The sequence below is a fragment of the Myotis lucifugus genome, unplaced genomic scaffold, assembly GCF_000147115.1.
Source record: "Myotis lucifugus unplaced genomic scaffold, Myoluc2.0 scaffold_100, whole genome shotgun sequence".
Taxonomy (NCBI): Eukaryota; Metazoa; Chordata; class Mammalia; order Chiroptera; family Vespertilionidae; genus Myotis; species Myotis lucifugus.
The window spans coordinates 873,873-890,398 of NW_005871148.1; the positions used below are offsets into that span (position 1 = coordinate 873,873).

General features: G+C 52.5%; 1 protein-coding gene and 1 long non-coding RNA gene across 3 annotated transcripts; one reads left to right on the forward strand and one right to left on the reverse strand.

Moving 5' to 3' along the window:
- The first annotated feature begins 4,330 nt into the window (after positions 1 to 4,330).
- Positions 4,331 to 7,294, forward strand: LOC106697736. The gene is made up of 3 exons (XR_001348932.2): positions 4,331 to 4,538; positions 5,015 to 5,073; positions 5,919 to 7,294. It is a non-coding gene; the product is annotated as an uncharacterized LOC106697736 (long non-coding RNA).
- On the reverse strand, positions 7,277 to 14,761 carry TMEM106A (transmembrane protein 106A). Of its 2 annotated transcripts, XM_014458809.2 has the most exons (9): positions 14,671 to 14,736; positions 14,269 to 14,330; positions 12,980 to 13,179; positions 12,187 to 12,250; positions 10,418 to 10,571; positions 9,815 to 9,955; positions 9,657 to 9,700; positions 9,070 to 9,123; positions 7,277 to 8,722 (listed from the first exon to the last, which is right to left on the reverse strand). In XM_014458809.2, exons 3-9 carry the CDS (start codon positions 13,158 to 13,160, stop codon positions 8,602 to 8,604), a joined length of 759 nt encoding a protein of 252 aa, XP_014314295.1. In that variant the 5' UTR covers positions 13,161 to 13,179; positions 14,269 to 14,330; positions 14,671 to 14,736; the 3' UTR covers positions 7,277 to 8,601. The 2 variants fall into 2 exon arrangements, with proteins under 2 accessions (XP_014314295.1, XP_006092375.1); XM_006092313.3 differs by lacking the exon at positions 14,269 to 14,330 and having other exon boundaries at positions 14,671 to 14,761.
- Positions 14,762 to 16,526: the final 1,765 nt, after the last annotated feature.

The following is a 16,526-nucleotide window of genomic DNA, read 5'->3' on the forward strand; positions in this document are numbered from 1 at the left end:
GGGTGGGGGTGGGAGAGACTGTGCAGGGGAGGCAGGAGCGGGGCTCAGAAAGGGAGAGAAGAAGAGGGGCACAATATTGGCAGATTCCCCTGGAAAACCCCTCCTCTGACCGGAGGTCTGGCTCAGAGGGTTGGGAACATTTCCCTAAATTCAGCCCAGCCCACCTCCCCCACCCTGAGCATCTCTCCATCCGATCCCTGTTCTTTCTAGGGTAGGAGGAGAACAAGAGGGAAAGCGAGAGAGGAAGAGATGTAAACAAGAACCCACTTCCTCCTTTTCACATCTAATTATTGGGAAGTTGGGTGCCTTCCTCTTATTATCATTTTCCACCTAAATGTTATTAGAATTCGTTTGTAGGAAGGAAAATGTCCAGTGAGAAGCCTCAGTATCATCTCCTGCTTCTGGAAACCCTTGTCATCTATTGTTGCAGATGACACCCCTGGGTGATAAGGAGGAGGAGAAGGAACTAGCAAAGGAGGAAAGAGATCCAGCAAGGCTCAGTGCCCCACTGTCCCCTCCCCACCCCACCCCGTAGAGCTACCAGCTGGACATAGCCCGGTGTCCACTGTGAGGGCAGCCACTTTCCATGGATTCCATGAGATCCCCCAACGACCTTCACAGGAAAGGCTCAGAGACATTGAGTGACCTGCCTAAGTCCCCCAGCTAGGAAGTGACACAACTAGCATGGAACCTGAATCGGAGTCTTTGCTTGACTTCAAAGCCCAAGCTGACCCACTACACCCGGTACCTGAATTGACAGGCTCTCCAGACACCTGTTCTCTGGTGCAAGGGCTGCTCCCTGCACCCTCCCTCTACCACGACAGTGTTTGAGGCTGGGGCTGGGTACGAAGTCCCTGTTATAACCTATACCCTTACTCTGCCCTTAGTCCTGAAGGTAGACTCGGGCTCTGCTGCTTCCAGAAAGACTTATGTCTGAGGGCAAAGGCATGTATGTTTAGGAGGCAGATCAATAGTCTACCCAGACCCTGCCCCCAGAAGCTTCCTGGGCGGTAGGAAATAATCCCCTCCCCTGGCCACTCCACCACCAGGGACACAAGTCAGGTAGGGTAATAAATAGTACCAACCTGTAGCTCAGCAACCTCATACTTCCTCTTACACATTTTTCATCCATTCATCTACTTGGTCCTGATACCAATCCTCTGAAGACGGTCAGACCCTTCTGGTTCTACAGGTAAGGAAACAAGCCCAGAGAGCTTAGGTGGGGCCTGCAGGGTCAGAGGAAGAGCTAGACTCCAGGCTTGTGCCCAGCATTCTGTATCCCAACACGGGGGCACTCTCCAATCAGCCACCTGGCACTCCACGGGGCCCAGGCCCAGGAGAGTTACCTGGATTTTGTATTTTCTTTCCTCCTGACTCAGCACAGTGGGAGGAGATGGAGGACTGAGGGAGAGGTAACTCCAGAGGCCTTTGGGGGACGAGGGTCAGCAGAGGCCTGATGAAGATGCTGGAGTCCTAGGAAGGATGGGAGAAAACAAACAAACACACAAAAAACAGAGAAAAGCCAGCTGACTTCAGAATTGTCCCTGGAGCCTGTTTAGACTCAGAGCTAATGGGGGAAGGTGTCTTCTACCTGTTCAGGGCCCTGGAAAGAAAGGTACATTATAGATGTTCCCTAGGAGGCTTGGGAAGAACACCTCCCTCCTCCCCAAGGAAGGAGGTCCTGCCCAGTTGTCATGGTAGTGGCCACATTATGAGGTGGTTCTAGTGACAGGCCGTGGGGTTGGGGTGAGAGGGGACAGAGGTGGGTGGGCAGTGGGGACAGTGGCAGCCGCATCCCCTGCCTGGGGCATTCTGGCACCGCCACCATCATGGGCAGTGCTTACCACTGGGAGGCCCGGCGCAGACAGGCGGCTTTGGAAAAGAGTAGGGGGCTGAGGCAGCAACAGCAAGAGAAGGTGCATGAGAGGGTCAGGTTCATCAGGGTCCTTCCAGGGTTAGGACAGCGATGGGGAGGGAAGACAGACCCCTAGGAAGCTGTCATCATCCTGTGAATGTTGTTTTGCTGGGGATAGGAGGAAAGCAAGGTCCTTCGGCGTTCTCTTGGATAAACGTGTGTGTGTGTGTGTGTGTGTATGTGTGTGTGTGTGTATGTGTGTGTGGTGTGTGTGCGCATTGGCGTAACTCAGCTTTGCTGAGGCCTAGCGGGGAACTGAGGGAACTGGTGCCTGGGAGGTTTTAAAGCTGTGTTGTCCAATAGGATAGCCACCAGTCTGTGTACTATCGAGCCCTTGAAATGTGGCCAGTGAGGCTGAGGAACTGATTTTAAAATTTTATGCACATTGAATTCATTTAAATATCGAATTTTAAACACATACTCAGTTTACATATTGGAAAACTTTCTGTTTGGGACAACTTGGATATGTGAGTCTACTTTTTCAACTGGAAATTTAATGAAATCTAAATAGAAGTTTTCTTTTTGCTAAATGTCCTGTCCCAAATAAGATGTGCTAGTAAGTGTAAAATGCATGCTGGGTTTTAAAGACTTAGTACAAAAACAAAGACTAAAAATCTTAAATAATAAATGGCTAATATGCAAATCAACCAAACGGTGGAATGACTGGTCGCTATGATGCGCACTGACCACCAGGGGCCAGCCACTCAACGCAGAAGCCAGGTTTGTTGGCGAGCGCAGCTGCCGTGGCAGCACTAAGAATATCCGGGGAGCCGGCCTAAGCCTCAGTCGGACATCCCCCTAGGGCTCCCAGACTGCGAGAGGCCGCCTCCCTCCCCCCATTCACGAATCTCGTGCACTGGACCGCTAGTTATGTAATATTATCATATTGATTACATGTTTGGATGTAAATAAAATATATTATTAAAATTAGTTTTACCTGTTTTTTTCCTACTCTTTTTCTTTTTTTCCTTAATCTTCACCTGAGGATATATATATTTTTTTAATATATTTTATTGATTTTTTACAGAGAGGAAGGGAGAGGGACAGAGAGTTAGAAACATCGATGAGAGAGAAACATTGATCAGCTGCCTCCTGCACACTCCCCACTGGGGATATGCCCGCAACCCTGGCATATGCCCTTGACTGGAATCGAACGTGGGACCCTTGAGTCCACAGGCCAATGCTCTATCCACTGAGCCAAACCGGTCAGGGCCTGAGATATTTTTTCAATTGTTTTTTCAGGGAGAGTGGAAGAGAGGGAGCCAGGAGGAGAGAGAGGGAGAGAGAAACTGGTTGCCTCCTGCACACGCCCCAACCGCGGGCAGGAAGTGAACCCCCAACCCAGGTATATGCCCTTGACCAAGAATTAAACCCACAACCCTTTGGTGTGCTGATCGACGCTGTAACCACTGAACCACACCAGCCAGGGCTCTTCTTACTCTTTTTTTAAAAATATATTTTATTGATTTCAGAGAGAAAAGGAGAGGGAGAGAGATAGAAATATCAATGATGAGAGAGAATCATTGATTGGCTGCCTCCTGCACGCCTCCTATTGGGGATCAAGCCCGCAACCTGGGCACATGCCCTTGACCAGAATTAAACCTGGCACCCTTAACTTCAGTCCGCAGGCCGATCTATCCACTGAGCCAAACCGGCCAGGGCTCTTCTTACTCTTTATGTGGCTACTAGAAAGTTTAAAATGACACGCGGCACATTTTATATTTCTATTGGACAGCGCTGTTTCAAAGCATTGGCACAAAGCTATTCTTTATCCTCCTGTCCTGCAAACTTGTTTTTCAGTGCACAGCTCCCAAGCTAGCAGGTAGGTGCTCAGAGACTGATGTTTCCTGGGAGGGGCTGCGCCAAGGGCCATGTCACCGAGAAGCAGTGCTTGGTGCTGTGGCGGGTGAAGGAAATTAGCCCATGCTTTAGCCTCAGGCTCCAACTCCAGGGGACAGAGACCCTCGGGGCGCCTCTCCCTCTGGATTTGCTGTCTTGCTCCCTGTGGTATCTGGCAGATGGGTGCCCGGGTGGGAGGGAAGAGGCTGTCACTTGCCGGGGGCTTCTTGCCAGGAACTGAAGAAACCCCAAAAGGAGAAATACCAATCTGAGGAGCAAACCCAGTTATCTCAGGAGTCACATCAGGAGCCAGGGCCATCACAGGTACGATCGCCACCCCCTACACAGCCACAGCCGCCCCCGCCAAAGCCAGCGGAGCAGCCAGAGCCCCCGCCACCACCGCCACCGCCGCCACCGCCACCACCGCCACCACCGCCACCACCGCCACAGACACAGCCACAGCCACAGCCACCGCCACCGCCTCCGCCTCCGCCTCCGCCTCCACCGCCACCACCACCACCACAGACACAGCCACAGCCACAGCCACCGCCACCAACTCCACCGCCACCACCACCACAGACACAGCCACAGCCACAGCCTCCATCTCAACCACGGCAACAAAATGCCCAAGACCCTCTTACCCGGCTCAGTTCTAAGCACAAACTCCAGGATTCCCAAAAGCCTGGCCCCCAGCTTGACTCCATGGGGGCCCATCAAACTAAAGGACAACCCAGCTGCTTTAAGGATAAAGTCCAAGGAGGGCAGAAAATCCCTCTAGACCCCGGTAAGTGTGCGGCAGTCTCCCACCCCTGCCTGAGGGCCCAGAACCCACGTTTGTTACCCGCCGTCCCACCATGCGTGACCCGCCCCGGCACCGGGGTTTTTCCTTGGGGACACTCCCTCTGAGTGTGTTTGTGCCAACCTGGCACTGCCAGGGCGGCTTCCAACTTCTGCAGAGGCTGGCCAAGAAGTTGTCAGCCCTTCCTCCAGGGGAGGGGGACAGAGGCGGGTGAGGGTGGACAGAGGGTGGTCAGAGGGTGGGATGTGAGTTGCAGGCTTAGCCACAGATAATACGGAGCCCCGTGAGGCCTGGGACAGGGAGTCACCGTTCCTAGTTGAGAAATTCCGGGTGGGCTCAGTCTGTGCCCAGCCCCAGGTAGGGGCTGCCACCTGTCCCCGGTCACACAGTGAAGAGTCCGTCTCTGCCATGTTCTAGCCTCAGAAACTGTCAGATGAGTAACATGTGCTTTGTTTCATCAGGTTTCAGGAAACCAGACCAGCCCTACCTCACTACACGCACCTCGAAGCCACGCTTCACGGTAAGACAGGACGTGCAAGGCAGGCAGGTGTCTGAGTGTGCACTTGTGGGCATGTGAGCGTGGAGTCTGGAGCGCTTTCCTGGCAGGGGTGGGGGAGGGGCTGCAATTATTTCACTTCTAGATGGTCCATTCCCCCGTTCCCCACCCCCTAAAAATGTCTAAATAGTGGCTGTTGTTCAGCACTAAGCAGAAGTGGAGGGGTTGACAATCTATTTGGAGAGAGAAGACAGGTGCCAGAGAAGCAAAATAAGGGAGCTGTTTTTTGTTTTTTTTAAATGTATTCTTATTGATTTCAGAGAGGAAAGGAGAGGGAGAGATAGAAACATCAATTATGAGATAATTATTGATTGGCTGCCTCTTGCATGCCCCCCCCACTGGGCATGTGCCCAGACCGGGAATCAAACCAGTGACCTCCTGGTTTATAGGTTGGTGCTCAACCACTGAGCAATGCAGGCCAGGCAAGGGGGGCTGTTTAAGCGCTGGCTGGGGTAGAGGCAGCTGGAGCAGGAGGAAGCCAAGACCTGCAGTAACGCTGTTGGTCTCAGGATCACCACGCCCTACTAGTATGACTTATCCTCCAAGCCTTTGTTGCCCCTCCATAAATTAATGATAATACCAGCTCCTGCACAGAGGGTTCACGAGGACTGCATGTGGCAGTGACAAGAGAAGGCACCAGAAGCGCTTAGCTTAGAGACGGGCTCATTCCTAGTCCTTTTAGGATGAGGACTGGGCTGTTACATTTCACTCTGATTCCTTCGGCCTCAAAAGGGCTTAATGCTCTGAAACTAAGAAGCCCAGAAACTGCTAATTTACATGTTTTGTCTCCTGTCCCTCCTTCATTTCAGTCAATGGATTACATACAGCAGTGGTGATCCCCTGACAGACCCCAAGGCCCAACTGGCCATCAGTAAACAACAGATGAGCAACTCTACCTTCTCACCACCCAGCAATGTCTGCACTCCAAAGGCCATGCCCTTCTGGTCCATTCCAGAACAGGAGGCTAGCCCAGAATAAAATGACGTTTCCTGCAGACTTGAAACTGGTCAGCTCTGTGAGACTGAGGGGAAAGAGGCAGGAAGACCCAGGAGGGGGGGAACACCCATGAGGGGATGGAGAGGGTGAGAGAAGAAAGTGGAAAGCAATTGCATGCTTCTCTAGGCAAAGCCAGTGGGAGAACTGGCCTTATACTCCCAAGTCTCCAACTCCAGCCTTTTCTTTAAGGAAAAAAAAAAGGGTTTTTTGTGTGTTTTTTTCAGAGAGAGGAAGAGAGAAACATCAGTGAGAATCATGATAGACTGCTTCCTGTACGCCCCCTACTGGGGATTGAGCAGGCAACCTGGGCACGTGCCCTGACCGGGAATCAAACCGTGACCTCCTGGTTCACAGGTCAACGCTCAACCATGGAGCCACACTGGCCGGGCTGGCCCTTTTCTTTAGCAATGACAGTTCTGTTGGGGCTTCAGGTTTATGACTCTCACAGGAGCCATCACCCCTTCCTCCTAGCTGCTGCTTACTGAGATACAGCTGGGGAAGGAGGGACTGCCGCTCACCAAGCAGGCCTGGGGCAGCAGTAGGAAGAGGTGGCAGACAGGGAAGGACCGCCCCAGCCCAGTGTAATTCCTGGCCCACAGTGGGCACCAGCTGTTGAATGGTTGATGAGAAGCAGGAAGAGAGACAGAGCTCAGAGTGAAGGAGAGCTATAGCCTCAGGTACAGGACACCGGGCCCTGGAAGGGGAGGGGGATTAGCCTCTTCCTTCCTGGGTGTCAGCCTTTCCAAGGAGCAGAGACAGTCAAGAGGCCCCAAAGGCCCAGGAGTCCCCCTGACCACTTCCTAACGCTGACACCAGGGTCCTCCAGCCCGGCCCCCTTCCCCCAGGGACCAGTGAGGGGGATGCCTGGGTCTTGTTGTGGCCCACACAGCATCGCCTTTGGTCAGACTGACGGAGCCCCTCAGTGCAGTGTTTCTTGAGGGGAGCAGCTTGGGGGGGGCTTAGGGGGGACAAAGAATAGGACTAAAGTTGGAAGGGGCCTTAGAGATACACAGTGAGAAAGGGAGCGAGCCATCTCTCAGAAGCCAGAGGCAGGACATGGTGTCAGGGGCTCGGGGCCTGGGGAAGACACCTTGGCACTCCTGGGACATCAACACCAGGCTGAGATGGGGCATGTTCACCAGCTCCCTTCCCGCTCACAGGAGACTTCTTCTTTAAACATTAAGTATAGTTTATTGACTACAATATAAATTCTTTACATTTGGCAACCTACACAGAAGAAGCTCTAGCCTGGCCTTCCTGGACTCCCCCACTCTTGCCAGCACCACTTTGACCCGTTACCCAGACATGAAAATGTGGAGACAGCACAACCTCCTTCCTCCCTCTTGTTCCCCCAGCCCACCAGGCACCAGTCCCCCTCTCTACCCATCCTTCTTCAGGTTCAGCTTCCCCACCACCCAAGCTCATCTCTCTGCCCGCCTGATAAAAACCATAGTCACCTTTAGTGAGCAAACACCATTTCAGCTCACTAAAGAAAGAAACCGCCTCCACGTGGAGCCCAGTGGGACCTGGAGGACTTAGCTTCATCTGAGTGACAGCAAAGACCAGTCCCTACTGATGTGCTGTCTCTACCGTCAATGCCCAAAGGAAAGCAGAGGCCTCTGGGAGGGTGAGCCCTGGTGTGGCAGAGCCCAGCAGCTTGGCCTGCCTGTGTCTACTCGCCCAGGCTCAGGGTTATGGGCTCACCACCGGCCAGGAGCTCTCCTTCAATAAATAAACATCTGTTAAAATGACTCTGGCTTTGTCTGTCTCCCCCGCCCCCCACTGCCACCCCCAATGGGTGCCAGGTGCCTCCCTCCCCTCCCCTGCTACTTTAAGTTGCTCCTGCTCTGAAGAGAATAATAAACTGTTTCACGGGGGAGAAGCTGGAGCTGTCTTCCTAGAAACCAGGACAGTCTCTAACCAGGAAAGATGCAGAGCTTTGGCCAACCCAGCTGTCAGACGGGCAGGGGACAAGTTCCCAGGAGCAAAGTCGATCATCACCATCACTTTGTCACACAACCCAAACAGGGAGGCACAGGAGAGCATCTGTGTTCTGCAAAAGACCCTGGAGACCGCACTGCACGGCCCCCAAGTCGCTTTCCCATCACTAGGTGGAGAACCTGAAAAGATTCATGTCTTTAACGCTGGATACAACGCTTTCTCACATTCAGGCAGGAGGAAGGTCAGACCTGAGGAGCTGGGCAACTAGAACAGAAAGAGCAGGGGCCACTCTAGGGACTCTAACTCCAAAGAAACATCATGTCAGACTTTCCTCAGGCCAGACCCAGAGGGGGAACTGGTGGCAGCCCCCAGGAGAACCCGGCTTCCGTGCCTGTGGGAATTGGAGCGCTTCCTGTGTGTGGTGGGGTGGGAGGGTATGATAAAGCAGGGCTTTTCCTTTGGCCAAGTCACCACAGTCCGTCCTCGGGCCCCACGGAGTTGTGAGAGAGACAGACCAGGCTGGCAGGTGCCTAGAGTTTAGGGACAACAGACAGGTCACGGCAGGTGAGGGACCAGCAAGTGGGGCCCTGATGTGTTTTCCCGGCAGTCCACGTACTCATAGCTCTGGAAGACTTTCTGCTCTGAGTGGCTCAAGCAGATATAGGTCACGGTGCCCCTGGAGAGGAAGGAGGCTTTGTTGTTATGTCTGGGAGGAAGAGGAAAGCTCTGGCCATGGCCTGCTGTCTGGGGGTGGGGGGTTGGCTCCCTCAGATCCCACCCTCCCTTTTTTTTGTTCCCCACTCTGCTAAGGCATCTGAGGTTGCTGCCTCACCTGTGTTCCAGACAGCTCTGTGGCCGTCACACTAGAAGCTTAGGAGCAAGGTGGGACCTAGAGTAGGGGCTGGACCTGCTCTTCCCAAGAACTAACAGATTCATGGGGTCACCTTGGATCACTCTCCTCTCACAAGGTGAGGCTGAGGAGAGACTGGAGTCAGAAGTGGGAGAGGTCCAAGCCCTACTTACTGGATGTGCAAAAGCACATGGTGGACTTTGATTTTCAGCCAGCTGCAGATTTTGCTGAGAAAGAGAGAGAGGGAGAGAGAGACACATTGGATCATGTTTCACAGTGAGTGGCCATCAGAAGGCTTAAAGATCTGCAAGCCCCAGCCTTGTCACCTTCTAGGCCCCTTTCCCTCAGGGGCCCCGAATGTCCCTCCCCCCTCCCACACAGACTCCCTCTGACTAAGGAGTACGTCATCCCCGTTGCAACATCACTCCACCAATCCCAACTGGCTTGGCCCAGGCACATGCTGGCCCCTCCCTCCGCAGAAAATGACATTCATCCTCAGCAATTCAGGCTAAAGAGCCCCAGGTCACAGATTGTAAGGATGAACCAAATCCTAGCCTGTTCCTCATTCCAATCTAGTTCTAAACAGGAAGAGAGGCTGGGGACCCTGAACACTTCCTTGCACGTTGCAGCCTCAGCCATGAGTACAGGCCAAGGACTGGCTGCAGGGTTGTTGCTAAGCAATCAGAAAACCTGGTGGGGATTAAAACCAGGTTTCCAAACGGAACAGAGGCGGAGGGAGAAGAGATCCAGGGATACTCACTATGTGTTTTCATCCAAGATCCTGTTGGCTACTGCATAAAACATCTGTCAACCAAATGGCATAGGGTTAGCCCCAACTCCAGCCGTCACCCCCTTCCCACCACCTCACACATCCACACCGCTGTGGGCAGGGCTGGCCAGGGAGAGGGAGACACCTACCTGTTTACTGGCCAAAGGGCCGATGTGGAGGAGGAGGCTATTTGAGACCTGCCCCACCACGACGGACAGGTGCAGCACCTCAATGGTTAGCTGGGTCACAGTGATGGGGTAGTAGTTGCTATTGGAGATGTTCAAGATATTCTGGGGATGAAGACAAGGAAAGGGAGGGGTGAGTGTGGCCATCCTTGGAAAGGAGAAGTCAAACAGTTTCAAAACCCCCAGCCTGACTGAGCCCCACCCCGATATGGACCTCAGCTGCTGAGAACCAGTGTCAGGAGCCCCTGTTGGGGGCTCTTAATGGTGAGGAGTCACTTTAACTAAAACATTAAGCTGGCTCAGGATCTAGTCCCACCCTGCCCACCCAGGGAGCCTCAGGCACGCCACCCCCATTACACCCTGTGATTTATTTCTTGGGCCCTGATTCTGACCCTTCACTGTGGAGAGTCCCAGTCCTACACAATCTGGGGTTCAGGGTGGCCCCTGCTTCTCCCCAGGTTTCTAACACCCTCTGGGTGCCCAGGATCACACCACTGGGCAAGGGCTACAGAGGAGTATTGCTGGGAAGGTGTGGGTCAGAGCCCAGAGGCACAGGCACCCACCTACCGTTATGTTGATGTAGACAGTCTCGTCCAAGGCCACAGTGGAGGAGGAGTTGAGGCCTGCAGGCTGCGTGTCGATGGACCGGGGAAACAGGAAAAAGATGGTGAGGGAGGAGGTCACCAGGCAGATGAGCACTGCCAGGAACACGGAGAGCTCCCTGTGGGAAAGTAGGACCCAGGGGAGAGGAGTGGAGAAGTCTGAACCTCAAGGAAACTGAGGCGCTCCTCTCCATATGCAAGGCTCTCCTCTGCATCCTGCCCGCCCCCCCCAAGTAGCCCCTGGATGTGGAGGGCCAGCCTACACTCCAATATGGCACTGAGCAAGTAGGAGCACAGGACTAGGTGGCAGACAGCTTGGCTTCCATTACTAGCTCTCTGATCCAGTACCTCTGAGCAACCCTAAGCCTCAGTTTTCTTGCTTGTAAAATGGAGATAACTATACTTACCTCATAGAATTTTTTTTAAAATATATCTTTATTGATTTTAGAGAGGAAGGGAGAGGGATAGAGAGATAGAAACATCAATGATGTGAGAGAATCATTGATTGGCTGCCTCCTGCACGCCCCCCACTGGGGATCAAACCTGCAACCCAGGCATGTGCCCTTGGCCGGAATCGAACCTGGGACCCTTCAGTCCGCAGGCCGACGCTCCATCCACTGAGCCAAACCGGCTAGGGTCCTCATAGAATTTGATATACGCTAATGCGTGAAAAAGCACCAATCCCAGGCCCTGGCACATAGCTAAAGCCCCTATTACCACTGGGAAAAGCCAGTCCACATGAATTTTGAGAGTTCTGAATATTCAGAACAGGACATCATCTGTCATTTAATTTAAAATTGAGATGGGCATTAAAGCGATAGCACCTTGTAAGTGTCTCATGAGCGGCACTGTTAGATTTAGATTCTGGTGCAGTGGTGGGGAGGGCGGGGTGCTGGCTCCCCGACTGAAGCTGAGAACTGTGGGAGGGGACTGCGGGGATCCTGTCAAATAGATCCAGATGATCATCAGGGTCACGACACCCCCAACCCCGGCCTAGAGAAACTCAGGGTTGCCTCTAACGCTCTGAAGTGTCTCCGAACAGGGAGCAGCTGGCTTTCCATCTCTACTGGGAAGAGAACAGGCATGTCTGAGCTGCCACAGCAGGGGAAGCTCTTAGGAAAAATAACTTCCCCAAACCAACTGCAGCCAGGACCACCTCCCTCCCTCCTGGAAGGACTTGCAGAGTCAAGAGGTCCTCTGTTTTCAAAAGGGAGCCATGGCCCAGCCGGTGTGGCTCAGTAATTGAGCGTCAACCCATGAACCAGGAGGTCACCATTTGATTTCAGTCAGGGCGCGTGCCCAGATTGCGGGCTCGATCCCCAGTGTGGGGCATGCAGGAGGCAGCCAATCAATGATTCTCATCATCGATGTCTCTATCCTTCTCTCCCTCTCCCTTCCTCTGAAATAAAAACATTAAAAAAAAAGCAGTTGAAGAAAGAACAAAGCAAACACTAGATGAATTTGTCAAAATTGAATGTTAAAAAAAGGGGGGGGGGCATGTGACTTGGAGGCAGTGATGCTCAGAAGGACACCAGGTGGCTTTAGGTAGCTATGCCCTGGGTTTCTGGAAAATCCTCAGAAACGGGGCTAGTACATATGAGCCCAGTGAGGCTCAGGCGTTTGGGGGGAGAATCAATGGAGAAAAATCTGGGGGGAGGCAGAACGGGGTAGACAAAGAGGAACAGCCCCAAGGGCAACCGCCTGTGGGGCTGAGAGGTAGGAAGAGGAGCTTACGTGTGCCTGGGCTTCAGCCTCTGGTCCCCATAGGGGATGAGGGCCACCAGCTGCTTCTCCAGTTCTGTAGAGAAAGAAGTGAGAGGGAGGGCCAAGAGGTGTCCATGACGAATGTTTCCTGTGCCAGTCTGCCAGAAGCACCCCTCCACCCCCCAAAGCAATGTCAGCAGCATGCCACCTCGGCCCCTCAGCAGAACTGGGAGCACTGGGCTATGTTGCTGAAGTTGGTCATCGCTAGAATGAAAGTGAGATTTTCATAAACAGATGTGAAGAATCTCTGGCATTTCTTTCTTCAGAGCTTAGCTCCCAGGACAAGGGCCTCCAGGCCGGGGGTGGGTGACGGGGCAAGGGAGGCTGAGAGAGGCCGGGGACAGGAGGGGCCTTCGCTGGGCAGGAGAACGGGTGCTGGGGGTGGGGCTAGCTCAGCCGTGGCAAACTACGGCCTGCGGGCTGGATCTGCCCGTTTGAAATGAATAAACCTAAAAAAAAAAAAGACCGTACCCTTTTATGTAATGATGTTTACTTTGAATTTATATTAGTTCACACAAACACTCCATCCATGCTTTTGTTCCAGCCCTCCGGTCCAGTTTAAGAACCCATTGTGGCCCTCGAGTCAAAAAGTTTGCCCACCCCTGGGTTAGCATCTCCCTGGCCAGCCCTACACTGGGGGACCAAGAGCTGGGAGACCCAACCCCATTCAAGGATAGTCTCAGAGGCACCTGGCCATGGGCCAGCTGACAGCCAAGAGCTTTTCCTGGATTGCAGGCTATTTCCAGAGCCTTGAGCCACTCACCTCGAGGGATCTCCTTATTGCCCTGGCAGGTGGGACAAGTCACAAAGCTGGTATTAGCAGCCCTTTCACAAGGGGCACAGGAAGAAAAATACTCGCTGTTACCATGGCTGGCTGAATCACGGGGTAGGATCGACTTGTTTTCGTCCTCCTGAGAGCCCAGCTGGGAGAACGTCTCACCCATCGTGTAGGGGGCTTTTTCACTAATGAGAAAAGAACAAAGCTCGGTGCTAGCTTGTTCGCACTGATGCTGAATGTCAATTTGGTTTTAGGTTCTCAAGATTGGCCAGGAGTCCCACCACAATTTCAGCAAGTTCAAGCCTAAGCTAGCTAGGGAATGGAAAATGGAGCCGCTACACTGCACTCTCAGGTCAGAAATCTCAATGCATTTCCAACTTCTGTCATTATTGTAGGCGAGCTCAATCTGCCCACAAGAGGGAAAAGAGGAAGTTATTTCACTTATAGCAGCGGTTCTCAACCTGTGGGTTGCGACCCCTTTGGGGGTCGAACGACCCTTTCACAGGGGTCTCCTAAGACCATCGGAAAACACATATATAATTACATATTGTTTTTGTGATTAATCACTATGCTTTAATTATGTTCAATTTGTAGCAATGAAAATACATCCTGCCTATCAGATATTTACATGATGATTCATAACAGTAGCAAAATTACAGCGATGAAGTAGCAACGAAAATAATTTTATGGTTGGGGGTCACCAGAACATGAGGAACTGTATTAAAGGGTCGCGGCATTAGGAAGGTTGAGAACCACTGACTTAAAGGGACTTCCATAAGTGAACAGAAGATCACTATCTTTTCCTGGGAAAAGTTGCTGAGCAGGCATTCACTGCAGGGGAAGTAAGTTGGGTAGGGCAGGGGAGAGCAGTCATAGAGTCCCTTCTTCCTGTAAGGATTACTCTAAACACGATGACTCTCAAGAGGATTCCAGAGCACCTGGGCAGAAATGCCTGCGGTCTCCCAGCCCGGGGGTGGAAGGAAAGCTTCCATGCCTGGGCAGGTGCAGCCTTTAATAAGGCAGGGATTCTTTGCAATAAGAGAAAGGAGGCTAGACTGGTCACAGGTGGGGCTCAGACCCCTAACATAACCTGGAAGGGAGCATGAACGTCTTCCTCACTGCCTTCTGAGGTCTTTTCAGAGAGGGTGCCCGGGGCGGGTAGTGGCAACGTCAGCATCTGCCCTTCACTAGGAAAGGCCAAGGCTAACTCCAGGTTCTTGCCCCCACACTCAAGAGTGGTGGCAGAACGAGCGGGCAAGGTGAGCCGCACGGACCTTCCGGGGCCAAATAACGGGGGCCTCTCCTGGTTCAAACCGCAGATCCGGGCTCCTCTCAGCTGCAAGAAGAGATTTGGGATTGCGTCCGTGGGGAAGAGGGCCTGCAGGGCAGGGTCGTCCCGGAGCCACGGCTGGGGCCGGGTAGGCAACCGGGCCCCTTCAGCAGAGTCCTGGGGACCCAGTGCACCGCGTTGGAGAAGGTGGGGAGCGGCGGCCTGCCACCCCCAGAGCCAAGCTGCTCCCCGCCCTACTCCGGGGAGGGCCATTGGCCGGGGTGGGAGCAGACGGAGAGGCTGGGATTTCATTGAGAAGGTGTTTCACGTCCCACCGGACACCCGCAGAGGCGGGTGCCTGGCCCTTTCCTCCCAAAGAGAAAGAAGGGTCCCGTGAGCGCCTTACCCGCGGTTACTCGACAGAAACGGCTGCAAGCGGAATAGAAAGTGCGGGAGCCGGGGACCCGCCCCAGCTTTGACTCGGGGCCTCGGGAAGCCCCGCCCCCGCTCCTTCCGCCCGCTCCCCGCAGGGCCCGCCCCTCTGACCCAGCGGCCAGAGATGCTCGAGTCACTCAGGCCCCGGCGCTGCTTCCACAAGGACAGCCATCCAGGTAGGTTTTTCAAATTACCTTTATTTCACCATTTTCTCAGCAGTTATGTACAAGTACAATGGGGCGGACGACCGCACCCCAGGGCTCGACAGTACGACTCAGGATCAAGGCAGTCCCGCCCTACATCCACCCATTGATTACACGCACGCTGCCGCTCAGCCTCTACCCAGAAGCCGGATAAAAACGCTTCCAATAATGAACAGCCTGGCTGGCCTGCAGTCTGAACCCTGGCTTATTAATTAGCATTCGAGTTATACTGTAAATAAACATCATCATCATGTTAAAGTCATTCATTATAGCACCAACCAGGTTAAATACTATTTTACTATCCTTTCCCCTTTCGGGCTGGTGAGATTCCTTTTAAGTCATTTTCGTGACTATATCTTTTAGTGTTTTGTTTTTTTTTTTGTGTAACCTCTTTCTTCACCAACTGTACCCAAGACTTGTGAGAATAAACAAGCCACCTTTTCTGTCAGAGAACAGTTTAGACAGCCCCACATTGGGCTGCCTGACTGGCAGGCACCATGTTGGCCACGTGGCTTGCAGCTCCCCTGGGGCCGCATCTTGAACCCCCAAAGCCAACCCCTCCCTTTGAGTTAGCTAATTGTGAAAGACTGTGTGCCTGAGCGCCAGTCAAGAGGGGCAGGTCCCGAGGTCAGGGTTATAAAGCCAAGCAGACCACCTGCTCGTGGGCACGTGCTTCCAGACCAGGCGTGCACACCCTTCTGGTAGAAGTAAAGGTATTTGCCTTGCTGCCTGGCTCCCGAGTATGTTTTGGGTTCTACCAGGATTGGGGGCTCGCCTTATTTCTCACAGACGCTCTTCTGTAAACAAAGGGATGGCCTGCACCCACGGAAGCAAGCTCTTCTCCACTAATCCTGGGCCAAAAACGTTCACTGTTTGCCCCCATCCAAGTTTTGCAATACACCAGCCTCTCTTTTCTGTTCTAGACTCTAGGGCTCGGTACCCTTGAATAGATTTCAAACCTCCAGGAAGTCATCAGGATTTCCTATGCCTCACACATACTCATTTGCCCACCCTTGAACTTTGCCAAGATTAACACAGGAGCCTGCTTTTCACTTTTCCTATTTCTATCCCCCCACCCAACTACTGTAAATAAAATCTGCCCTGACATAGAAAAAAGGTAACTGTTAAATTTTCTTTCCCTGTAATAGAAGAGTTTTTTTCCTTCCTCTATAGCAGGGGTGGGGAATGTCTGGCCCTCGGGCCATATAAGGCCTGGGAAATCATTTGGTCTGGCCCTGCCAAGGCATTAGGAGTGAGTTGATTAAATGTTTGACCAAGTATAGCAGGCTAATTTTTAAGTTGATAATTTTGTATGACTCGAGAATGATGTTATAAATATCCAAATGGCCCTTGGCAGAAAAAAGGGTCCCCACCCCTGCTCTATAGGATTAGCAAAATATTTCACACTACCTAATTTTTTCTCTCTTAAATAAAAGAAAAATGTATGTAAAATTACAATAGACACTGCTGAAAAGAGGCTGGTGGTTTAATCAGCACACTCCCCTCTCCTTTCACTGAAGTGTAGAAACCCAGAAGGCAGATATTCTTAAGTTCATCAATGGGCTCTTTAAAAAACAACATGCCATTACTAAGTCTTGCAGGAAATAACTTTCTCTTTGAGAAA

Coding starts and splice junctions, on each gene's coding strand:
- TMEM106A (XM_006092313.3), bottom strand. CDS start 13,160: ATGGGTGAGACGTTCTCCCAGCTGGGCTCTCAGGAGGACGAAAACAAG. Junction 9,701..9,814: donor GCCCTTTGGCCAGTAAACAG/GTAGGTGTCTCC, acceptor TTTGGTTGACAG/ATGTTTTATGCAGTAGCCAA. Junction 9,124..9,656: donor ATCTTGGATGAAAACACATA/GTGAGTATCCCT, acceptor TCTCTTTCTCAG/CAAAATCTGCAGCTGGCTGA.